This window comes from Amblyomma americanum, chromosome 4 (assembly GCF_052857255.1).
Source record: "Amblyomma americanum isolate KBUSLIRL-KWMA chromosome 4, ASM5285725v1, whole genome shotgun sequence".
NCBI lineage: Eukaryota > Metazoa > Arthropoda > Arachnida > Ixodida > Ixodidae > Amblyomma > Amblyomma americanum.
In genome coordinates, this window is record NC_135500.1 from 162,428,021 (window position 1) to 162,448,539 (window position 20,519).

The 20,519-nt window shown below is 43.0% G+C and overlaps 1 protein-coding gene across 2 annotated transcripts; it reads left to right on the forward strand.

Moving 5' to 3' along the window:
• Positions 1–5,099: 5,099 nt before the first annotated feature.
• Positions 5,100–18,511, forward strand: LOC144128604 (adenosine deaminase-like). Of its 2 annotated transcripts, XM_077662135.1 has the most exons (9): positions 5,100–5,451; positions 6,110–6,171; positions 7,963–8,085; positions 8,631–8,860; positions 9,084–9,208; positions 11,287–11,534; positions 17,675–17,801; positions 18,156–18,256; positions 18,327–18,511. In XM_077662135.1, the coding sequence occupies exons 1-9, from the start codon at positions 5,404–5,406 to the stop codon at positions 18,442–18,444; spliced, it is 1,182 nt and encodes a 393-aa protein (XP_077518261.1). In that variant the 5' UTR covers positions 5,100–5,403; the 3' UTR covers positions 18,445–18,511. The 2 variants fall into 2 exon arrangements, with proteins under 2 accessions (XP_077518261.1, XP_077518262.1); XM_077662136.1 differs by lacking the exon at positions 7,963–8,085.
• The last annotated feature ends 2,008 nt before the right edge of the window (positions 18,512–20,519 follow it).

Genomic DNA, 20,519 nt, shown 5'->3' on the forward strand with positions numbered 1-20,519 from the left:
GACATATAACCTTCCCTCTCACTTCCTCACCAAAATTTAACAAGACAAAGCTATGTTCTTATTAGAAAGGCGATCACCTCAGCCTATCGCATTCGGTCAGCACAGATCACTCACTAGCAACGGGCACCTATGATACTGTCTCGGAATTACTCAAAGCCCGACGAAGCAACCAGCCACTTCGACTAACCCGCACAGAAACCGGCCAACACCTCCTACGGTATCTTCACCTGGCCGCCAGCAGCTACCCTCCACTCTAAAATCATCCCAACTGATGTCCAGGGCCAACTGCGCATCAGACCTCTACCCAGAATTATGAATCCCGAGCTACACAGGGGCAGATGCGAGGCCCCAGCTGAATGTTAAACCAAATACTACAGACGCATACCCGACATCCTCAACGTGGAAGCGGCTATACACACCCTACCAGGATACTGTACCGCTGTTGCTTCCTACGGCGATGGCACCATCGGGGCCTGAGCCACCCTCCACTTCAACAACCCTATGGATGCTCAGGGCGTGGTCACTGTCTTGGCGCTCATACAAGCTCCACAAGATCCCAACATCACAGCATTCTGCGCCAGCTGCCAAGCTGCGTACCCTCACTATATGCAGAGCATTGTCACACTAATCTCCATACGCATTTTCACATCAGGACACACTTTTACCCAAGAGCTGTTCCTCATGTAGGTTTCAGGGCATATCTCGATGCCTGGTAATCAGCGCGTTCATGGGCTGTCACGAGAACTATTCCTCCGGGCCTCAGAAGGTCGGACACCCGAACAAAAGCAGGTAATCCCGCGGACTCTTCTCAGATGCCACCAAATCACCGCTCATTACAAAAACAACTGCTTCACTCTCCCACCACCTCAACGTACGCTAGATTCAAAATTCAGTGCGTTCTGACGGGAAATACTAAAAAATTACTACATCTCACCTTACCTCTTTCGTTGCTATCACCTTAAGCCGCACTGTGTTCCCCATGTGGGGTGGTCAAAGCTACAATAATACACTACTTGTGAGAATGCCCCTAACGATGGTAGTTGGTAGTTCTCCCATACCCAACACATCCCACTCCTCATGTGAGGCCGCTCTGCGAGCTCTTCAACCAGCTGGTCAGACATGGCTTGTGGAAAGAACTCTCCGTGGTGCGCAGGCCCGTAGACGCTTGAACAAGTAGAAGCCCACCTATGAGGACCTTTTGCTCTTTTCTTAAAACAAAGTAGTTACCGCCACCACCACCACTGAAAGGAGAACTCTTATAAGGAAAGGTGAAAAAAAAATTACATGTGTCGCCACCACCGGTTGTTTTCGCAAGCAAATTGTAGCGTGCGAAGACTGTTTTTTAGCGCGGATTTCATGGTCTAGACAACACCACTATTAATTTTCAAACAATGATCACGTAGTGCCTCGTGACCTCGAGGTCACAAGCTTCAAATAAGCGGAAGAAACATTTTAAAATAAATGTTCGCAGAAAAAAAATCGTGTGTTGTGACTGGACAGGTACACCCCTAACCATAAAGAACCACTGAATGCACATTTATTTAGAAAGAAAATGCGATGAAGTTACCGCGCTGCCGCCACTGTTCGGTGTTTAGTAAGTGAACCCACCCGTATAGGTTGATTTCACTGTGCGCGAGAAGGGGTCGCATTTTCTCCGCATGGTTTTTGATCGCGCTATGGCAAAACTGTCTTCACTACGCGACCTCGACAGCTATAATTTATTTATAATAATTTCGCATTGTGCGACGTAATACAGAATGACAGGCGAGATTTTCCGCGTTTGAAGGATGTAGAACTCTGTAATTTCTATGAAAACATTTTAAGTAAATGTACAGTTTTCAGAATCGCTGCTCTGATCTCGAACTCTATCAATACTAATATGAACGAGCATAAGTAATCATTGCCTACACCTGCGTACTTATATCGCCCTGCTGTAATCAATGCCGCTGTGAACCAGTGCTGGAGTGCCACGTTAGAAAAACGTCAGCGTTATATGTTGTCCTGAAAAAAAAAGAGAGAGGCATAACCAGGATGCATTTCCTTATGCAAGGACTATTGCTTGCTTCCAGTTGGCAGATAACGCTTAGGATAGTGTTTTTCCTTTAATGCAATTTCACTAAATTTTTAACTGATTTCCATCTTAGAGGTCGATGGAAACTGCTCTAATTCATGCAGTACGGTTTCTTCGGTGTAGACACTCTAGACTGCGCAGATTTCTATGCAATAATTACATAAACATTCTCAAAGACTGAGAAAAAAAAGAGAAACAGAAAACACCCGCAGTGCCTCTCTAGGTATAGTCCCGCAAGTCTGCGGCTTTCAAGAAGTGAATATATGCCCTTTTGAAATTGTGCCGACATCATATAGGGTGACTTTTTGTCGAAAAAACTTCCGTGTGCGTTCGCAAAACTTCTCTGCGACAATAATGCAATCCAATCACAGCATTGCTGCTCTGCTCTGTATCGAAGGCAAAAGTGCAGAGCCAAAGTAACAGTTCAATTGTTTCCTCGTACATGCAGTGGCCATAGGATGAAACATCGATCATTTCAAAAGCAGGGCTGAAGGTCAATGAACTGCCGGACTAAGAGGTCCACCCATCCTGACTTTTTAATAATCTACTGGCAAGAAAAAAGTTTTATCCATGCATCCAAAAGCAATAAGCTGTATTATGGGCTACTTTCGACAGCACGCTATGCGATTACCTTGTTTTGCTGCGAAGTAGTACAGGCGGTAACTGCAGTTGCAGGTAAAGGTCAAGGTTTTAAAGGCGGAGGCTCTAGTTTCCCTCACTATTCCACGATATCGTGTTGCGAGGGCACAATCTTTGCTGCACCGCCAATTAAGAAAGAAAGATCATAATCAAATAATAGCGTTATTCATACAGGTATTATATCTACCTTTGTCTGCCGGTAGCTCAGGAATATAAGGTCTTTTATAAAAGGGCAGAAGAGGGAAGACACACCAAAAATAAAGGTTTTTAATCTCTATTTCGACATTATGTTTCCTTTGGTAGTTCAGTACGCAGCTATGGTATACATCTACTCCACGTTTTCTTGTTCGAATGTACAGATGGCAAAACTTCTCTAGAACACTCTCTGGACGTGTTTCGGGCTGAGCACGCGACACCTTGCGATAACATTTGGTTTAAAATGGTCTCGATGTAAGCATGTGCAGTTAAACTCATAGGATTTCATCGTCATTTTTTGCCTTCCTGGTCGCAGCGGCTTTGGGAGCTGCAGAACAAACACATCGGTCGTTCTAGACATATGTTTTGCCCTCTGTACGTCCCAGGCAATACAATGCTCGAGAGTTCTCTTGAAAAATATTGTTCTCTGAGCTCAAAGCTTTCTGAGCTTTCTCGGGCAGAAAAGAATTTCAAAAAGTCTTACGAATGGCAAACTGTGCATTGTCACATGTTTGGTATTGTGCATTGTGAGGACTAATCGTGGAACTGCAGGCAGCGCTGGGAACAAAAAAGCAAACTTTTTTTTTTCGCATCGGTTAAAATCCTGCGTCATCCTTTCCGTGAACTACGCCCGATCCGTGCTTTCGAAGAAAGTTCCGCGAAATATCTTTTTACCTAAATTTGGGAAGGCTCTTCGCCGTTGATGCCTTCTCTAAAGATTCAAATGGCGCACAGTTGTAGAGAAAGTTGTGTGGAAAGAAGTAATTAGGAGCGTTAATAAGTAACGTGTTCAGTGCTGTGGTATACAGTGACGCTCATAGCAGGGAATTTTCCAAGTATTTTCAGTGGGCAAAAATTTCCCGTCGTTTGCCTTCGTCATGGTACGTACGCGTCATAACCGAAAACTATTCACCTACATGCGTGACCTTGCAACGTCATCAACGTTACTAGCCGAACAGCCATAATCCTGACTGCAAAAATGTGCATCAACGCCCATGTAATTGCGAAACCCCTATGCTATCCGAGAAAGGGGGGGTGGGGGGGGGGGGCTGCTCAGGTTTCATCGCCAGATTTTATCAACAGCAAGAAGGAAAAGTTTAGGTCTTGAAGTTTTCTTCGTTTTCCACTACATCTCCTGTGTGTTGTTGCTTCTGCCCTCTTGTTTTCCTTCACAAAGAAGCACAGCATTGCTAACAAGCATCAAACAAATTCTTAGCGCTGTGGCTTGCTCCGTCCTCTCTTTTTTGGCATTGAGCCATTGCGCTGGTTCACTATGATATATGTCTGACCAACTCGTGTTCAGTCTAAGCAATACTACCTCACCCTGAGGTAGAAGTTCGGCAGACCTAAATTATAATGGACTTTCTTTCTTGCCAAGTAGTGAGGATTTTTCTTGCCGTCTTATTGACATGAGCGAATTAGCCTAATTTTTTTACCTGGAACGTATTACTAGAAAAACATTTTACTTCGTTTGCTACTCAATTCAAACATTCGCTTTCTGAACATTGATCAAAGAAAGATTTAGAGGTCTTCCTTACATCACAACATTAATAAGACTGAAAACACTTCCTGGCGCTCGGTTGCTGATCCGAATGACGCGGGTTCGATCCCGGCCATGGCGGTCGGATTTCGATGGAGGCGAAATTCTAAAGTCCCGTCTGATTTGCGATGTCAGCGCACGTTAAAGAACCACAGGTGGCCGAAATTTCCGAAGTCCTTCACTACGGCGTCTCTTTTAGCCTGAGTTGCTTTGAGACGTTAAACCTCCATAAACCACAAACCATAAAACACTTCCGTTCACTGAAATTTCATGAGAAATAAACTAAAGCCATGCGTATCGTTATTAGCCATCTCGCAGACTATGAGCTTACTTCGTGCGACATACGTTTCATAAGTGAGCATCGCTAGACTATTTCGTGCAAGGTTCCTTTTTCTCAAATATAAGCGCCGCGCAGAATTTGACTTTTTCTGCCTTTTTATCGTTCGAGCGCCTTTTGTCTAGGTCTTAAGCTTCTAGAATTGGTGTTTATTGGACAAGATTCATGTTTCGCCATTTCTTGTACGACGTGCTTTCTCTCTGCAGGAAAACGCAAGCAGCTTCGAACATTCAAGCGATTCCCTTTGTGCGGCTGCAGGTGTTTGCTATTGTCAAAGCCTCTGATATTTTTTATTGCCCGCATGCGACACCCTCTTCATAGAGGCAAAGACCCGGGTGTGCACAGGTGCACATGAAAGAAAGGTTGCAATGATCCCTAAAAAATAACTGTTGCTCAACAAGCTCCACCAACTAGAGCAAGGAAGGGGATTTTGAGATTCACAGCTACCCGAAACTCCGAACGCTGTCGGTAATCCTCAACAAATTACGACGTGGCTCCTGTCGCATTTAATTCACTACTAAGCCCCTGAAAGCGCTCACGGTTTTGAACAAATTATCCTTGGGGCCGCCTGTGGAAGTTCTAAATCGTGTACTTTGCCATTGATTGAAGCGCATCAACAAGATGAGTTTTCTTCGACACTTTGATGCATCCAAAATTCCTCGGACAAGGGTAAGCGACTTCCCTCTCCAAATTTATTCTAACGTAAGCTATGTGCTCCCCGTGCTAATGAGAGACCACGGGCCAAAGTATGTGGTTTTGCGGTTTTAAAGGGTATGTATGGAAACATATGTGTTACTACACTGCTGCACGTTATGCACTTTGGGCATGCTCCGGCACCACACAAGGTAAAAATTAGAGTCATCTGATAAATGCAATGTCAATGTAACGGTAGTCTGATACGCAGCCACCGGTACCATTGTATTTTTTCGTTCATTTTGGATCAAGATCTTCAAAGTGGAAACATGCAGAAATCAATGCATTTGGCTTCGGTAGCTTAGAATGGTATAATGACCATTCGATGTTGCTCTGCTTACATTTTTTTCACAATTTTCCTAAATTTTTTGTTTCCAAACTAAATGCGAAGTTATTAATTTCTGTGTTCATGGTCAGCGTATGTAAAGATATTCAAGCTCGTTTCTAAGTTCATGCTCCAGAGTTCTGAGCTGTGAAATTTACTGTTGTACAAGACTGCGCTGCAATGGCGCAGTGACAAATTAAGCACACCATACTACCCAGCATATTCCGTGCCAGTGTAACATTTTTGAGAAGATATTCTAAAAAAAAAAGTCTTGGTATCGAGAAAATGCTGTCTTTTTATCTGATGCAGGTAGAGCTGCATCTCCATCTAGATGGCTCAATACGGCTGGAGACAATATGGGAGCTGGCTCGGTAAGTAACATGTCGCTCTGAATTTGAGCAGAGCCGCGTGGCCTCACTTGGGACAACAAAAAGTGCGTAGAGAACGCGGACATCACGCTTGACGAATAGCAGCTGTCTTGCGTAACGTGCATAATTCGGTAATCTCCTGGTTGGCTTGCGTTAGCTATTTTTATTTTGTGGCTGCGACTTCAGATTGACCGAAGAGCGTTACAATAAACGGTTCACTTGCAAGGAGCCTTGAAAGACTTGCTCGAGAGAAGACTGAACTCGAAGCTTCATATGCTGAATAGCAGCAAGCGTATTGTCGGTGCCTCATGGTGTCTTCAAGAATTTGCATTTGTGCAAACTCAACATTTTCTTCTAGTTTACTTGAAGTTGAGCTGCGCAATATTAGCCCGTTATTAGGAGATTGAATTTTCTGAAAGTTTCACTTCAAAATGTGCTTAACATATTGAGTTAACAAGAAAACTTTACTGCCAGAAGCGAGCGGAACCACGGACCAGTGCTAGATGGATAGAGGGGTCATTTCAATAGTGAGCGTGGTGCGGGAGAAGAATGACTCGCGGAGCGAAGTTGTGCGGGAACGTGGAGGATGACACTGCTAGGATGACCCGTGTGAGAGGTTCGATGCAGCAGCTGAATGAGGTGACTGTCACGGGGTGAGGCATGAAAAGCATTGCGGTGCAGGTAATGGCGTGAAATTCGGCGGCTAGAAGCGAGAGAAAAAGGCTCTAATTTGGGTTTTAGGGTGGAGATGATGGAGTAGTACGAACACTTTGAAAAAATGAACCAAGCGGCATGATTCTGGACAGATTCAAGAGCAGATTCAAGGAATGCACGGGCATATTAAAGTTTTGGTCGCACAAAGGTTGTGTATGCTAGTAGTTCTACAGAAAAAGTTGCAACGAACCGGTTACGGCGGAGGTATACAACAGTTTGGTTCGAGAAAATAATTATGTGGCATTCGCGGCTAGCCCATAATATATCATTAGCGAGGTGAACACCAAGATACATCAACTAGTTGGTAGAAGCTGTAGCGCTATCGTTAATTTTGCAAAGAAGTTACATTTTCCACGTCGGTGGAAAGAAATCAGTAGACCCTTAGAGGTATTCAGAGACATAAGCCACGTAGCGCAGTATTGTTGTATGCAGGTCATTTTCGAGGGCAGGAAAATCTAACTAGTTCGTAAAACCATGGTACAGTACACTGTCGTCAGCGAAGAGTTACGCGCTATAGTATGATAAAGCGGGTAGATCATTAATGTAAACTAGAAAACGTTAGAAGCCAAGGGCAACTTCTTGGGGCACACCTAAAAGAGCGCCGGAAAAAGAAGGCAAATGTCTATTAGCGTATACAAACTGCATGTGGTCGGATAGAAAACTTGTATCTAGTTAAAAACTTGTGGCTGAAATTTGATCGACCCACTTTATGTAAAACGCGGGAGCGAGGTACATTTTCAAGTGATTTCTCGAAACCGACAAACATATTACCAAATGGGAAGCTGCTATTGTACAAATGCAAGTTCACATCGAGTTCATTTAGAGAATTGTGGTAGTTACTTTTAGCAGATTTTTAATTCACCTTAAGAGGCTCTTACGTTGTTTTAGGCGAAAGTGCCGCCCCATCTAGAAGAACAATTCTAAACGCGGCACTAAAAAATTTTCCATTTTATCACACTGCTTTATTGAGGTCAGCGCTCTGTGGCTAAAAACGCCCTCCTTTTCTTGCACATATTGTGCTATTTTTCATGTTCACATTTTGTTTACTATTGCGTTTGGCTCATATTCTTTTATATTCAGGAAAAAGAAAATTGACCTGGGCGTTCCTTCTCTTGCTGCTCTTCGACTGAAACTCATAAAAGTCGATTCGACAACCTTGAAAGATTTTCTCGATCGCTTCGAGGTCTTCATGCCTACGGTTGTGTGAGTACCTAAATTCCTGAGTGGAATGGCTAAAAGTGCAGTCCTTTAACAAGTGCAGCCAGCCGTACCTTGCCAACTGTCCTCCTCCCCGCGTTTCTTATCGTTGCTGATATTTCAAATTATGAAGATAACTTTAATCAGTGGTAATCTCCGGAACTTAACGATTGCATAAATTAAAACATAATATCACGTGACGTTTGTGGAAATTGTCACGAGAACAGCCCGATAAGTGGCCAAGGCAGAAGTTTCCTCATTCTGCGTTTTGACTTAACCTTATCGACTACAACTTTTTAGTTTCAGTGTATCTAGCACACATTCACATTTTAGGATGACCATTTCTTCTAAATAACCAACGACACACACCCATGCCAGCTAATGGCGCATGAAAGTTTTACCATTTGAGAAATTTAATTTTTGCTAGGTATTTCTTAGTCCATGCCACCTTCATTTCAGTGCGATTTTATTTTTCAGTTAAGGATCCATGTAGGCAGTATTGAGACACATGTATAAAAGTGAACTTTTTTTAATTGTTTTTTTTCTTGCAGGGGCGACTTGGAAGCGGTAGAGCGAATCTCATACGAGTTGTGTGAGGATCAGGCGAGAGAGGGCGTTGCGTACTTCGAGGCCCGTTATTCCCCTCACTTTCTGGCCTCGAAGGAGAAGAATGTCACGGTCAGACAAGTCGTCGAAGCCGTCAACCGTGGGCTGCAAAGAGGACAACATGACTTCAAAGTCATGGCGCGCTCGATTATAGCGTGTGTCCTAGGAAACGACGGTATGAAAATATGCTCATGGGCTTGTGTAAATAATCCTCTTCCTGAGATTGCTGATGATTTGAGCAGCTTGCTATGGCCAGTGAAGCGTGCGAGTACTTTCGACTTCGTGGTGTCATAGTAAACTTATCACAGCTAACGAGAGACTGTGCATTTATTAGATCTGGAAACATAGAGAATGGGGCACAAAATTAGTTTTTCACTAATGAAAATCGTATTTTTCAGAGTGGTCTGCAGAATGTCTAAAACTCTGCGAAGAATACGAGTGCAAAGGAGTCGTCGGAATAGATATTGCCAAAGATGAAGCACGAATTCCTGAATTCACAAAAGGGGAAATAAAAGTGTATGAGGTTAGTCGACATACACTTTCTTCTTGCAGCTCAATTCAACAATGTGCATGACCGAGGCTGTAATTGCCGTTCTTACCCACCGCGGTGGCTTACTGGCTTTGACGTTCGGCAAGCTTATTCCAAGGTCGCGTGTTCGATCCCGGCCGCGGCTAACCATATTTCGATAGAGACCAAACACAAAAACGCCTGTCTTCTGTGTGTTTCGTGAGCACGTCATACCTCAGGTGGTCTAAAATAATCCCGAGCCCTCCACTACGGCGTCCCTCATAGCCCGTGTGTCGCTTCTGGACGTTAATCAACTCAATTTCTATCCACTGTTCGTTACGCAAGAGCCAGTGGCATCCTTTGCGAAACGTCGTGATTTTATTTTCCTGCCACTGTAAAACCTTGGTTTTAATACATTAATAACTTCTCGCAAGGATATATGTTAGGAAGTTCGAAGGTAATGAATGCGTCATCTTGAGGCTTTCTTTTGTCAATGATAATTTGTTCGAGGCAATCTTATTACTTTGTTTTTGTTCAAGTTGCATTAAATCTAGTCAGCTTAACTGTCACACCATCCTTTCAGGCACACAACTTTCTTTCCGACACGTGGTCCTCGTGTACTTTGAAACACGCATCCGAGCGGTGCTGCTGTGAAAACAGTTCCTAGAATAAAATCATTAGTGTTCGTTGGCGCATCGCTCATGCAAGTGCTCTAAAGCAGTAACCTTTTTCTCCCCCTCAGCCGCTCCTATTTTGCTTCTGGGAATAAGGATGTACAAAATATACGCGAATTTCACGCGCACACTAATGATTATAGCGGTAGTTTACTGCAGTCTTCAGAAAAATTGCGCATTGCCCACGTTTTCTGCTAGTATTTTTCCCATAGTGGCAAAACGTAGAATCGAACGCAAAGCATGAAGTTACACTAATGACACGCCAATTATGAGACTTGAAATGCTTTCGCATTAATAAATGTTAATACATCTGTGCGCCGTTCTGAGGCGTCACCATCTCGTCAAAGGAATCACTTCGGGACTGTTTTCGTCTGTTATATAATCAGCTGTCATTGTTTATGGGCACAGCACGAAAGTTTAACGCAACAACTTTTGCAAAATTGTCTCGTGTTATCATCAACAACCGTTTAAGTTTTCATCAGGAAGTTGTTACGCAATGTAAAACGGCTACTTCTATGCGACGCTCTGTTAAGCAAAATGCGGCTCGGCACAGCGCAGGTCGCCGTCAAGTGCCACATCTACTGTTTCTGGGTAACAAGAAGCAGATAGCATCGATTTCCAGCATTAGTGCGTGGTTAACACAGAATAAAGCCTTCAGATGCTAGCCGCTGCGGTTGCTCAGGGGTTATGGCGCTCGGCTGCTGACCCGAAAGACGCGGGTTCGATCCCGGCCACGGCGGTCGAATTTCGATGGAGGCAAAATTCTAGAGGCCCATGTACTGTGTGATGTCAGTGCGCGTTAAAGAACCCCATGTGGTCGAAATTTCCGGAGCCCTTCCCTGTGGCGTATCTCATAACCCGAGTCACTTTGCGACCCTAAACCCCTATAAACTAAACTAAACTATACTAGCGTGTCACTTTGGAAGGAATACCGGACTTACTATACCACCGAGGTTCAAACCTGGCACTTTCGGTAAAGATGATGCCTTACTGGCCAGTCGTGACTCAGGGATATGTTGAAACCGAAAGAAAATATATGGTGACAGAATGAATGACAGACATTGCGAATTGTCTAAAGATCGCCTTCTCATAGACTGCGTCAAATGGCGAAACTCTGTAATGCTTCCAAATGTTAGCCGATAAAATACAAGTCCATGGCAGTATAACAACGAGAAAGCACCAAATTAGTAGATTGGATTTACCGCGGAGTTCTACTGAGTTCAGATTTCTAGGCAGTGAATGGTGGTCGAACGCCGAAAGCGAAATGGCGATATGGAAAGGGGAATCTCGCGACTCGGTAAATGCCATGGTTAAAGGCATGTCTAAGAGTACGGAAGATGCGAAAGTGTGCTGATGTACAAAACTATTCGATAAGTAAATGGGCTAACACGCTTGTACCATCGCCGGCGTTCTGTGCAGAGAGCAAAGCAGTTGGGAATACCCAGAACAGCGCACGCAGGCGAAAGTGGTGACTACAGGTCAGTCAGGGACGCCATGCTCAAGCTGTACTGCGACCGAGTGGGCCACGGATATCGTGTCTTCCAGGATCCCACAGGGGACACGTATAGAATGGCTCGAGAGAAGAACCTCCACTTTGAGACTTGCCCATACTCTAGCGTACTTACCGGCGGCTGCCCTCTTGGTCCCGGGAAGCATTCCATAGTTAGGTGAGTACCTTAAGGAACAAAATATACAAGACACAGTAGCGGTGTCTCAAACCATTCCTACCTCTGAAAGGAAGAGAGAGGTGTCGAATGGCAACTTCCTTTTTCACTTGATCGGCTGTCGCCAATGCACAAGTGTAAGTTTGAGCACTAGTTGGTCAACTGCTCTTCAGTGAATGCCACAATTTGAACTCGACAGCACTCATAAATGAGCTTTTTACAAACCAACCATGCAGGTAGCAATAATGGCTTTTTTGTAGTCGCAGGGGGTCGTCCACGAATTCACTGGCTTCGAAGATAATGTCCCGTATCATTTTAATCATCACCCTAACTACGGCTATTCCAGAACAAACGCATTTCCCATAAGCTTCCAACTAATAAGATAAGATAAACTTTATTTTCCATCAAAAAAAAGATGGAGGGAGACGGGGCTAAAAGCTGCAACCGCAGCTTGACTGGTCCCCGCCCCCCTATATGAAAACGACAGGTGGCACTTGACAAACATTTAACAACAAAAAGCATGTCAGAAGAACAGTCGTTTTGACACGACTAAATGAAGAAATGCCTATTGTAACAATACATGGCAACAAAACATGAAAAAAAAATAATAATAATAAAAAATAATAAAAAATCTCAGGAAGGTACATTGAACATGGTTAATTGAACATGGAATTTGAACATGGTTACCGAAAAAGTGATACATCAGATTTCACGACTAACAACAGAACATCTCTATGAATTATACAATATTAATAGCGGTTACATACAGTTTGCGTTTTATTGAAGAAAAATATTCTTTAGCTGCGTAGAATTCAGCGCTAAAATGTCTACATCTTCAGACAAATAGGAGTTTAAGACCGAAGGAATGCGGTGTTTTAGGGTTTGTGCAGCGTAATTTGTTCTGCAGGAGCCAACTTTCCAGTATTCTGGATTTCTTGTGAAGTGACCTGACGAAATTTTAACGGCTAGTTGTGCTAATTTTGTTAGGATTGTGCTATTTTGCCTCCTTTCTCGAATTAATGCGAGACATAGGTTGTACTTGTACATCTCTTTAATGTGTAATAGGCCCAGCTTGTGGAATAATGGCTGTACATTAGAATCATGGGCAGAGTGTGTAATGACTCTAACTGCCTTACTCTGTAGTCTGCTAAGTTTCTGGATACCGGTCATTGTGGTCGTTCCCCACACGAGTATGCAGTAATTTAAGTAAGACAGAAAAAGAGAGTTGTATAGAAGCATCATGACATTTTTCGGTAGAAAATATTTGTTTCTGTGGAGAATCCCAACTACACTCGCGATTTTTGAGGCTATATATTCTGTGTGCTTGTTCCAGGACATCGTTTCTGTAAAAATAACCCCTAGTGTTTTAAATTCGTCGACAACATCTATCTCCGAACCATTCAACTTAAGTCTTAACTCAGACGGAACTAGTCTTGATTTCGCGCGGAAAACGATCGCTTTTGATTTCAGGCTATTAATTATTAGTCCATTGTGTTTTGCCCAATCACTTACTTTAGCTAACACGGAATTTGCAGTGCTAAACAATTCTGTACATTTATCGGAAGCACAAAAAATGCTAGTGTCATCGGCATAGATGACGAACTTAGTCTGCATATCCACGTTCACAATGTCATTTAAGTATATATTAAATAAAAATGGCCCCAAGATACTTCCTTGCGGGACTCCTGATTTAGTACAAGTCACGCTTGAAGAATAACCATTTAGCTCAACATATTGTACGCGATTTGAGAGGTATGATTTAATTAGCTCAAATGGTAGCCCGCGAACACCGTAATTTTTTAATTATTCGAGGAGGGGATTTCGGTTGAGGTAGTCAAATGCCTTGGTAAAATCCAGAAATATGCCTACTACATACCTTTTACTATCTATATTGGTTAAAATGTATTCTTTCTGGTCAAGCAAGGCAAGTTGGGTAGATCGAAATTTCCGAAAACCGTACTGGGAATCAGTTATGCTATTCATTTTTTCAAAAAACGTTTCAAAGCGTATTAGAATAAGTTTTTCTAACCCTTTAGAAAACACGGGAAGAATAGAAACTGGGCGATAGTTATTAAGATTGTTATGATCACCTTTCTTGTGTATAGCTCGTACTTTTCCTATTTGCATGTCATTAGGAAAGACTCCAGAGCTTATGCACAAATTAAAAATGTATGACAGGATAGGTGATATAACATCGAGGACATACTTTACGGGCTTGATTTTCACGTCATAGACATCACAACTGGTTGAATTTTTTAGTTCCATCATTGTTAAGTACACTTCATTGGGGGTAACAGGATTCAGGAAAATACTACTAGGATATTCTTTATTGAGGGACTTTGCATGATCATGATTAGGTAATGCTGGTACAGGTAAATTGGCAAAGTGGTCGTTGAATGCATCCGCTAAGGCATGGCCAGATACCGTCGCGCCATTTATCTTTAGCTCGCTAACCGAGCCCGAAATTGATGAACGGCCAAGAACATCATTGAGTTTTCGCCAAGTAGACTTGCAGTCATGCTTGATTGCATTAAAATAGTTTTCAAAATAGGCACTTTTAGCTTTCTTTATTTCTTTATTAAGACAATTTCTATATTGTTTAAATTCTTTCAGCTTAGCCATATCTCGGGTCTGTATAAACCTATAGAACAAGTCATTCTTAACTCTAATTTTACACCATAGGTGATCGTTTATCCAAGGTTTCCTGATCTTCCTAGACACTCTAATAGTTCGGAAAGGAAAATGTTTTCTGTAAAGCTCATTGAACCTATCTGTGAATAAGCAGAAGGAAACATTAGGATCATCTGATTCTAGAACGTGTGACCAGTCCTCCTTATTTGCCGTGCCGTGCCCTAGCTGCGGTCATCTATCCCTACAAACGCCTTATCCTCATCCGCCAAAAGAACTCTCTGCCGCCCCCTCCTGTGTTTCCATTGTCTTGGTATACGCTGCGTTACCCAATGGGACCGTTGGTTCTCTTTCAGTCCCATTATATGCTCTGTCCTTGGCGTATTCTTTGGTTTCAGCTGTATGGCTTACCGGCATTATTTCACTAAACCACTGTACTCTCATCTGGTTTCTTGTCATTACACCAATCATTTTATTTTCCGTAGTGCGCTGCACTGTAATTTGCTTTTTTTCAACCTGTTTCATTAATTTCAAATTTTCTGTCCCATATGTGCTTACTGGCATAATACAATTACTGTACACTTCGCGGGCCGCGCATCGGAACTACTTAATATTTCATGCCTGGTTCATTGGGCGCACCAAAGCTGGGGAATGTTGAATAATTTAAACCTTCGTGGAAAATTATACTGAGGAAAATCTATAAATGAGAAGGCTTTCTACGCATTGTGCAATACGTCGGCTTAGTAGTTGCGATCAACTGTTGCAAACAAAACAGGAAAATATGTAAAAACAACACGGCAAGCTAGAGAGGCCGGTTATGTGACTACTTCTGATCATTTTATTTTAATATGCTTGTTCCTCTTATACAGGCAACCTAAGTATGTTCTCAGCTTAAAAATATGACGGTCAATTACACTGGGGAAAGCATTATGAGCATTGAGCTTAACATTAGTTGTAATATTACCACGCATTTCGTCGTTCATGCCCTCACCTTCCCAAACACACTGAACTCTGCTGCGTAAACACCGGCCAAATTTTCTATGCACTACTGCTGTCGTCCCTGCTATTTTTACTGGCTATCTACAAAACCTAGTCTTGCATGTCAAACTTGTGTTTAAAAAGTGAACATGAGTACTTTCCAAGCCTCAATTCAAATTTAATAATTTCCTGTTTTTCCTTGCCTTTCACCAGGCTTTTTAAAAAATTACCTGGCTCTCTCAAATCGAAACTATTTGTTTAATGGGCCTCTTCTGTGAATTTTTTCTTTCCGTATAAAATGTTACATTTATTATGGCCAAGGATTATAAAAGAATTTTCCAGAAACCACTGCACTGGTTGTCTATGAAGGGCGAGAACATCCTTCATGATACTTACAACGCAACTCAGATTGAACACAACCATGTAATTTGTTGATTTCGAGCAAACTTGTTAACTTGTTGTTGTTCTCATGTTTTCTCCTTGGATACTAGGCTGATCTGTGTAAACACAAATAGCTGCTGTATTTTCCTGTCATATAATGCCTGTTTAAAAACCCTTAAGTAGACTCTGCTACAGAAAACATGGTCAATGACACTACCATATTGTGTTGTTGGCACTATCTCTGTTGTGTATAGTGTCACATTAAATGCACGTTCATAAACTGTTGACTCAAAATTTCTTGAAATAGTCTTGCACCACTCGTCAAGATCAGAACGACAGTGGCACGCCGACTATACGCACGCTCGATGAGCCAACGCCTCCGAACCAGCGATACGACTGGAAAAATGTGCGAAAGCGCACGGCGCTCCGCTTAGAGGACGCTTTACTCCGTTTCATAGCTACCACGCAACGCTGCCACAGATGGCCACCTGTTCGTGCAAGCTAAGTCCGCGCCGGAAAAGTAGTCCGCAATACAACCAAAGTGATCTCAGACACATCTCGTTCCATCAAGTATTAAGTACTGTGATAGGCAACATCCTGCACATCATTCACCTCTTGCATCATTTGCATTGTACAACTAATCAAGACCTCGGGATGTAAGAATGACATGAGGCGGTATGATACGAGGCTGGCAGAGCGAACTGCGCTGCCTCCATCCCTGGCAAAAAAGTAGCGCACACTCAGAGAAGATTTTAGACAAAGCGTCCGAACACCGAGCGCCTCAAAGTCTCAGTCGTGATTATTAATGCTAGTTCTTCGTTTTATGCCACTCTGTTTTCGTCAACACTCAGCAAGTCTTCGAGAGGAACGAATGATGCGTGACGGAGAATTATGTTTCATCGGCCGCACTAGTCGATTGCGTGGCCTGCTATGTATGAAACGTAGTTTAGGTGAATCAAACATCCTGAAATTTGAGTGAGGCAGCTGATGAATTCTCTGCATTAAAACTGGAGGTGGCTAAAGGACTAAATTTTTTCCTTTTCTTTTTTTTCAAAAACTGTGTACTCGTCTGACCTTCTATTTCAGTGTAAGATCGCGTTCGCTCCTGCACCGGCCGGGAGCAGTACAATATGCGCGCTCCTGCTGTGGACAAGAGCAACTGATGTTTTTGCTCACTCATATTCTATAATGCTTCATAGCTCTGCTGGCTTTTGTCCTGACTCTTTCGAAAAATACTCCACCACTCTTCCCGGTGAGTGACCATGAGGGGACTTCTTCCTGGTGGTAGGAAGGTGATTTACAGCCTTTGTCAGACGTATAAAATCCAAGGCGCCTGCTTCAAAGCTCTGTTTTGGGGCTCGCATAAAATCCATAAAACTGCCAAGTTTCTGATGGCGGAGATTGTTAGTTCCCCTCCCCTTCAATACATTTTAAATGCTGATGACAAAAAGGAGACAAACAGCCCAGCCCAGTATGAAACCCGCTGGGCTCTAAAATCTTGACAAATCGCGTGCCTCACCAAACACCGTTGATTAATAAATACACTGCATTCAGCGATTTAGCAAAGGCATTCACTTCTGTACATATAGATTAAGCATAGGCTACGTATGAAGCAATTATATCTGTGTAGAAAGGTGAGACTTTGCGCTCTTGAGGAGACTGGTTCTAAATGCATGCGTGGAAAAAGTGGTTTTTACAAATTCTAATCGCAACTTTCTTAGTGATAAGCACACTGGTGATCTTCGATGTCTCATGGTATGTCTCGGGAAAAAATATCGATCCATAGCCGCCCGAAAAGCTGGGTGACAATTAGTGATTTTCACCGTATAGGAGCTGTGCCAGTGGCTCAGCACTCGTTCTCTGAGTTACGATGTATCGCGCATCAAAAACACCTAGTTATTGGCATTTCCATGTTAGTCTGTGTAATAAATGGGAGCAAACCGTGCCGAAGTACATAACTGTGAAGTGGACAGCACCTCGAAGGTGCGTGCTGCGAGTAAAATAGAATGCAAAATTTTATCCTTCAGTTTACACCCAACGGATGTTGCGGTAATTGGTGAATATTATTTGTTATGTCGAAGGAATGTCCTGTACAAAACCAACCAATTTACTTGAGTATATTGAGGCCATGTGTTCATATAGTTCTTGACGCGCAGGTTTGCGGAGGACAACGCAAACTTCTCCATAAGCAAGGACGACAGCACTATCACGGGCAGCACATTGAACGATGAATACGACTTTCTGACGCAGCTTGGCCTGACGGAGGCCCATCTAATAAGGGCGGTGAGTTTTTAAAGCAAATAACCTCTACTTTTGTCCTGTTACAAGCACATATTTTATCGTTTTTCTCTAGAGTGGCCTGTCAGATAGATTACCTGTTGAACAGTACCTGTAGCACAACCATCCTCCTAGTTACTATTATTACTCAGGAAAATATTCGGTACTCAATCGTTAAGGTGACTCACTGCTGTCGTATTTATTCTACACACCAGGAATCAAACCCACTTGCGCTCGCTTCACAGTGATGTAACAGCCAGCATGTGGATGATAATTGGGCACAGTAAACGCGCTGTAATTCGCACATATAAGAAACACGCACATTTATTTTTAAATCTGTAAATTTTTTGTCCTATTTAGAACTTAAACGCTGCTCGCTCCAGCTTCCTACGGCCAGCGGAGAAGGAGTGTCTGGTGCAAGACCTCTTGCGTGAATACGGAGTCTTACCAGGGAAAGAAGAGTGAGTTGAATAAAGATGCCTCAGTTTCTTCTTTAATTCGCATTTCTGTCAGTCAATGCTGTGCTTTCAGGGAGAAGCGGCCAATAGAGCCGATGCGGCCAATGCCACCATGGCCGCCAAAGAAACCTGAAGTCCTTCGCAAGCCACGGGGCTTACTGGCACGACTGCTGTGCTGTGACCACTATTGAGAAGATGACCTACTGCCATGCAACGTTTGGACTGAACTGCACAACGCGCAATAAATAAAACAACACAGGCGCCTGAGGTTGAAGTCATCTCGCCGTAAATAGTGCGTGACTGCCAGGTTGCATACTCAATATTTCATGGCAGGAAACTTAACAATATGTTTTATCGCATGGCTCATATTTTTTTTCACTTTGACTGATGTGCTGTGACCGTAATTCAAAAGAAAACCCACTGCCACGCATCTTCGGCTTTGAACTGCACAAAGCGTAGTAATTTAAAAAAGGCATTGCGGCTTTAGTCAAGTCAACGGTGCGTGGTTATCAGGCACGTGATATTTCATGGTCGTAAACTTGACAAGTTTTTACCACATGGGCGAGTTCCTTTTCGTTTCTCTCTTACAAAATATTCCTAGCTGTCCACGAGGGCCTGCACAAAGTAAAAACAGATTCCTTGCTTTCCATCCTAACTCAAAAGAAAAAAATAAAATTGTTAAATAGCACCGGGACACGAAAAACCAGCACACAAAAACACGCCACAGTGACCAAAAACAAGGAAAAAACGCAGCTTGGAGACAAAACAGTACAAAAAAAAAATAGCGCGCATCAAGGCAACACCGCGATAAAAGAGTGCAGCGCAGTACGGTGCAACGCTGCAGGAGACATGAGCTACTATAGTCACAACCGCGAAGAGTGAAGCACAACCCATACAGTTGTGCATTGTCTAATTAGATGACGTTAGGCTAGGTCAGGTTAGGTAACGTTAGCTCCGGTTGTATGGCACAGTTCTTAAAAAAAAAGCTTTTTCTCGCTGTCATGTGCATGGTTTTCTTCAAATGACCTTTAGTTTTCAAACACCTTATGTACTGGTTGCTTGAAGTATGACGACGCAACCTCACATTTAGGTATCGTCTAGTGGTTGGAGTCGTCGTACGGTTAATGCACGAGCGTCAGACATAACTACGAATTCAAGTGCTCGGCGATAAACAAACAAGCAATTGCGCTGCCTTCTCAGTACAACTTCATTGGCAAAAAATTAATCGGCCTGGTGGGTTAATGAGCGGAAGGAGAACCGAAAGATATAAGCAAGTAAATGTGAAGCGAATTTAGTCTCTCGTAGCACAGATTCTTCTTGTATAATGCATAAAGCACTAGATGATTCAAGGAATGAAAGCGAGGACTACAACACCCCTACTTCTGCCAGACAGACGAGATCTTTAAGCAGCGCTTTACAGCAATGCGCTGCGGAATTTTGTCGTTGTGCGGTTTTTTTTTCCTTTTGCCATCTGTCATCGTAGTATTTTTGGCGTGCGCTGTTTTTTCACTGTACTGTTTTTTTTTTCGGGGTGATGTTGTGACGCGTGCTGTTTTTAACGCTCTAGCAGTAAGCCCTAGACAGCGAAGAAAGCGGCGTTGTAGTTAGCGTTGGCGTCGAGAAAATCCAGATTGGTAGAGAGGGTCGTGACGTCACACGTGGAGCTGCTGAATTTAAACGTGATTAAAACAATAAATAGCGATGATAAGGTCGAAATATTACCCGAATGACATTATGACTCCTTAAGGAAGTGAAATAAATTTACTGCGCTGAAAAGAAGATTGGAGCAATTAGATTAGAATCGATGGCTCAAGATTACTTGAACATTTTCTCTGTGTGGTAGGTCAATGCAAGGAATTCCCGATACGACATAATAGAGCATCGACGACGCTCATTTTTAGGAAATCCTTCATAGAGCTATTTCTGCAGTACATAAAAGCATACGATGAGATTTTATCTTAAAGATGGTGAATGAATACACTCTTTTATTGAGGCAAGAAGCTACCTGATGAGGAGACGGATCGGCTTAACACATGCACAGCATAAGTCTGGCGTTGGATGGGTTTAGGGGAGCATGGCGATAGTCAAGCACTTGTTGACTCCGCCCAAAAGGCTTACTATGTGAAGCAATATGGTAAATAACGGTGGCTCAAGGGCGCTGCAGTGTGAAAATTGGCACGAAAAAAATTTCACCAAATGCGAAAGTAATGTGGTTTCTGCACTTCCGCTGCCTTGCATAGCGTGTTGTATGGTTCAGAGAGGTCGT

What these genes read in the sequence shown, in the direction of transcription:
- LOC144128604 (XM_077662135.1), top strand. Translation starts at nt 5,404, where the DNA reads ATGAGTTTTCTTCGACACTTTGATGCATCCAAAATTCCTCGGACAAGG. An exon ending in AGGCCCATCTAATAAGGGCG is followed by an intron (nt 17,802 to 18,155) that starts GTGAGTTTTTAA and finishes TGTCCTATTTAG; the next exon opens with AACTTAAACGCTGCTCGCTC. An exon ending in GTCTTACCAGGGAAAGAAGA is followed by an intron (nt 18,257 to 18,326) that starts GTGAGTTGAATA and finishes CTGTGCTTTCAG; the next exon opens with GGAGAAGCGGCCAATAGAGC.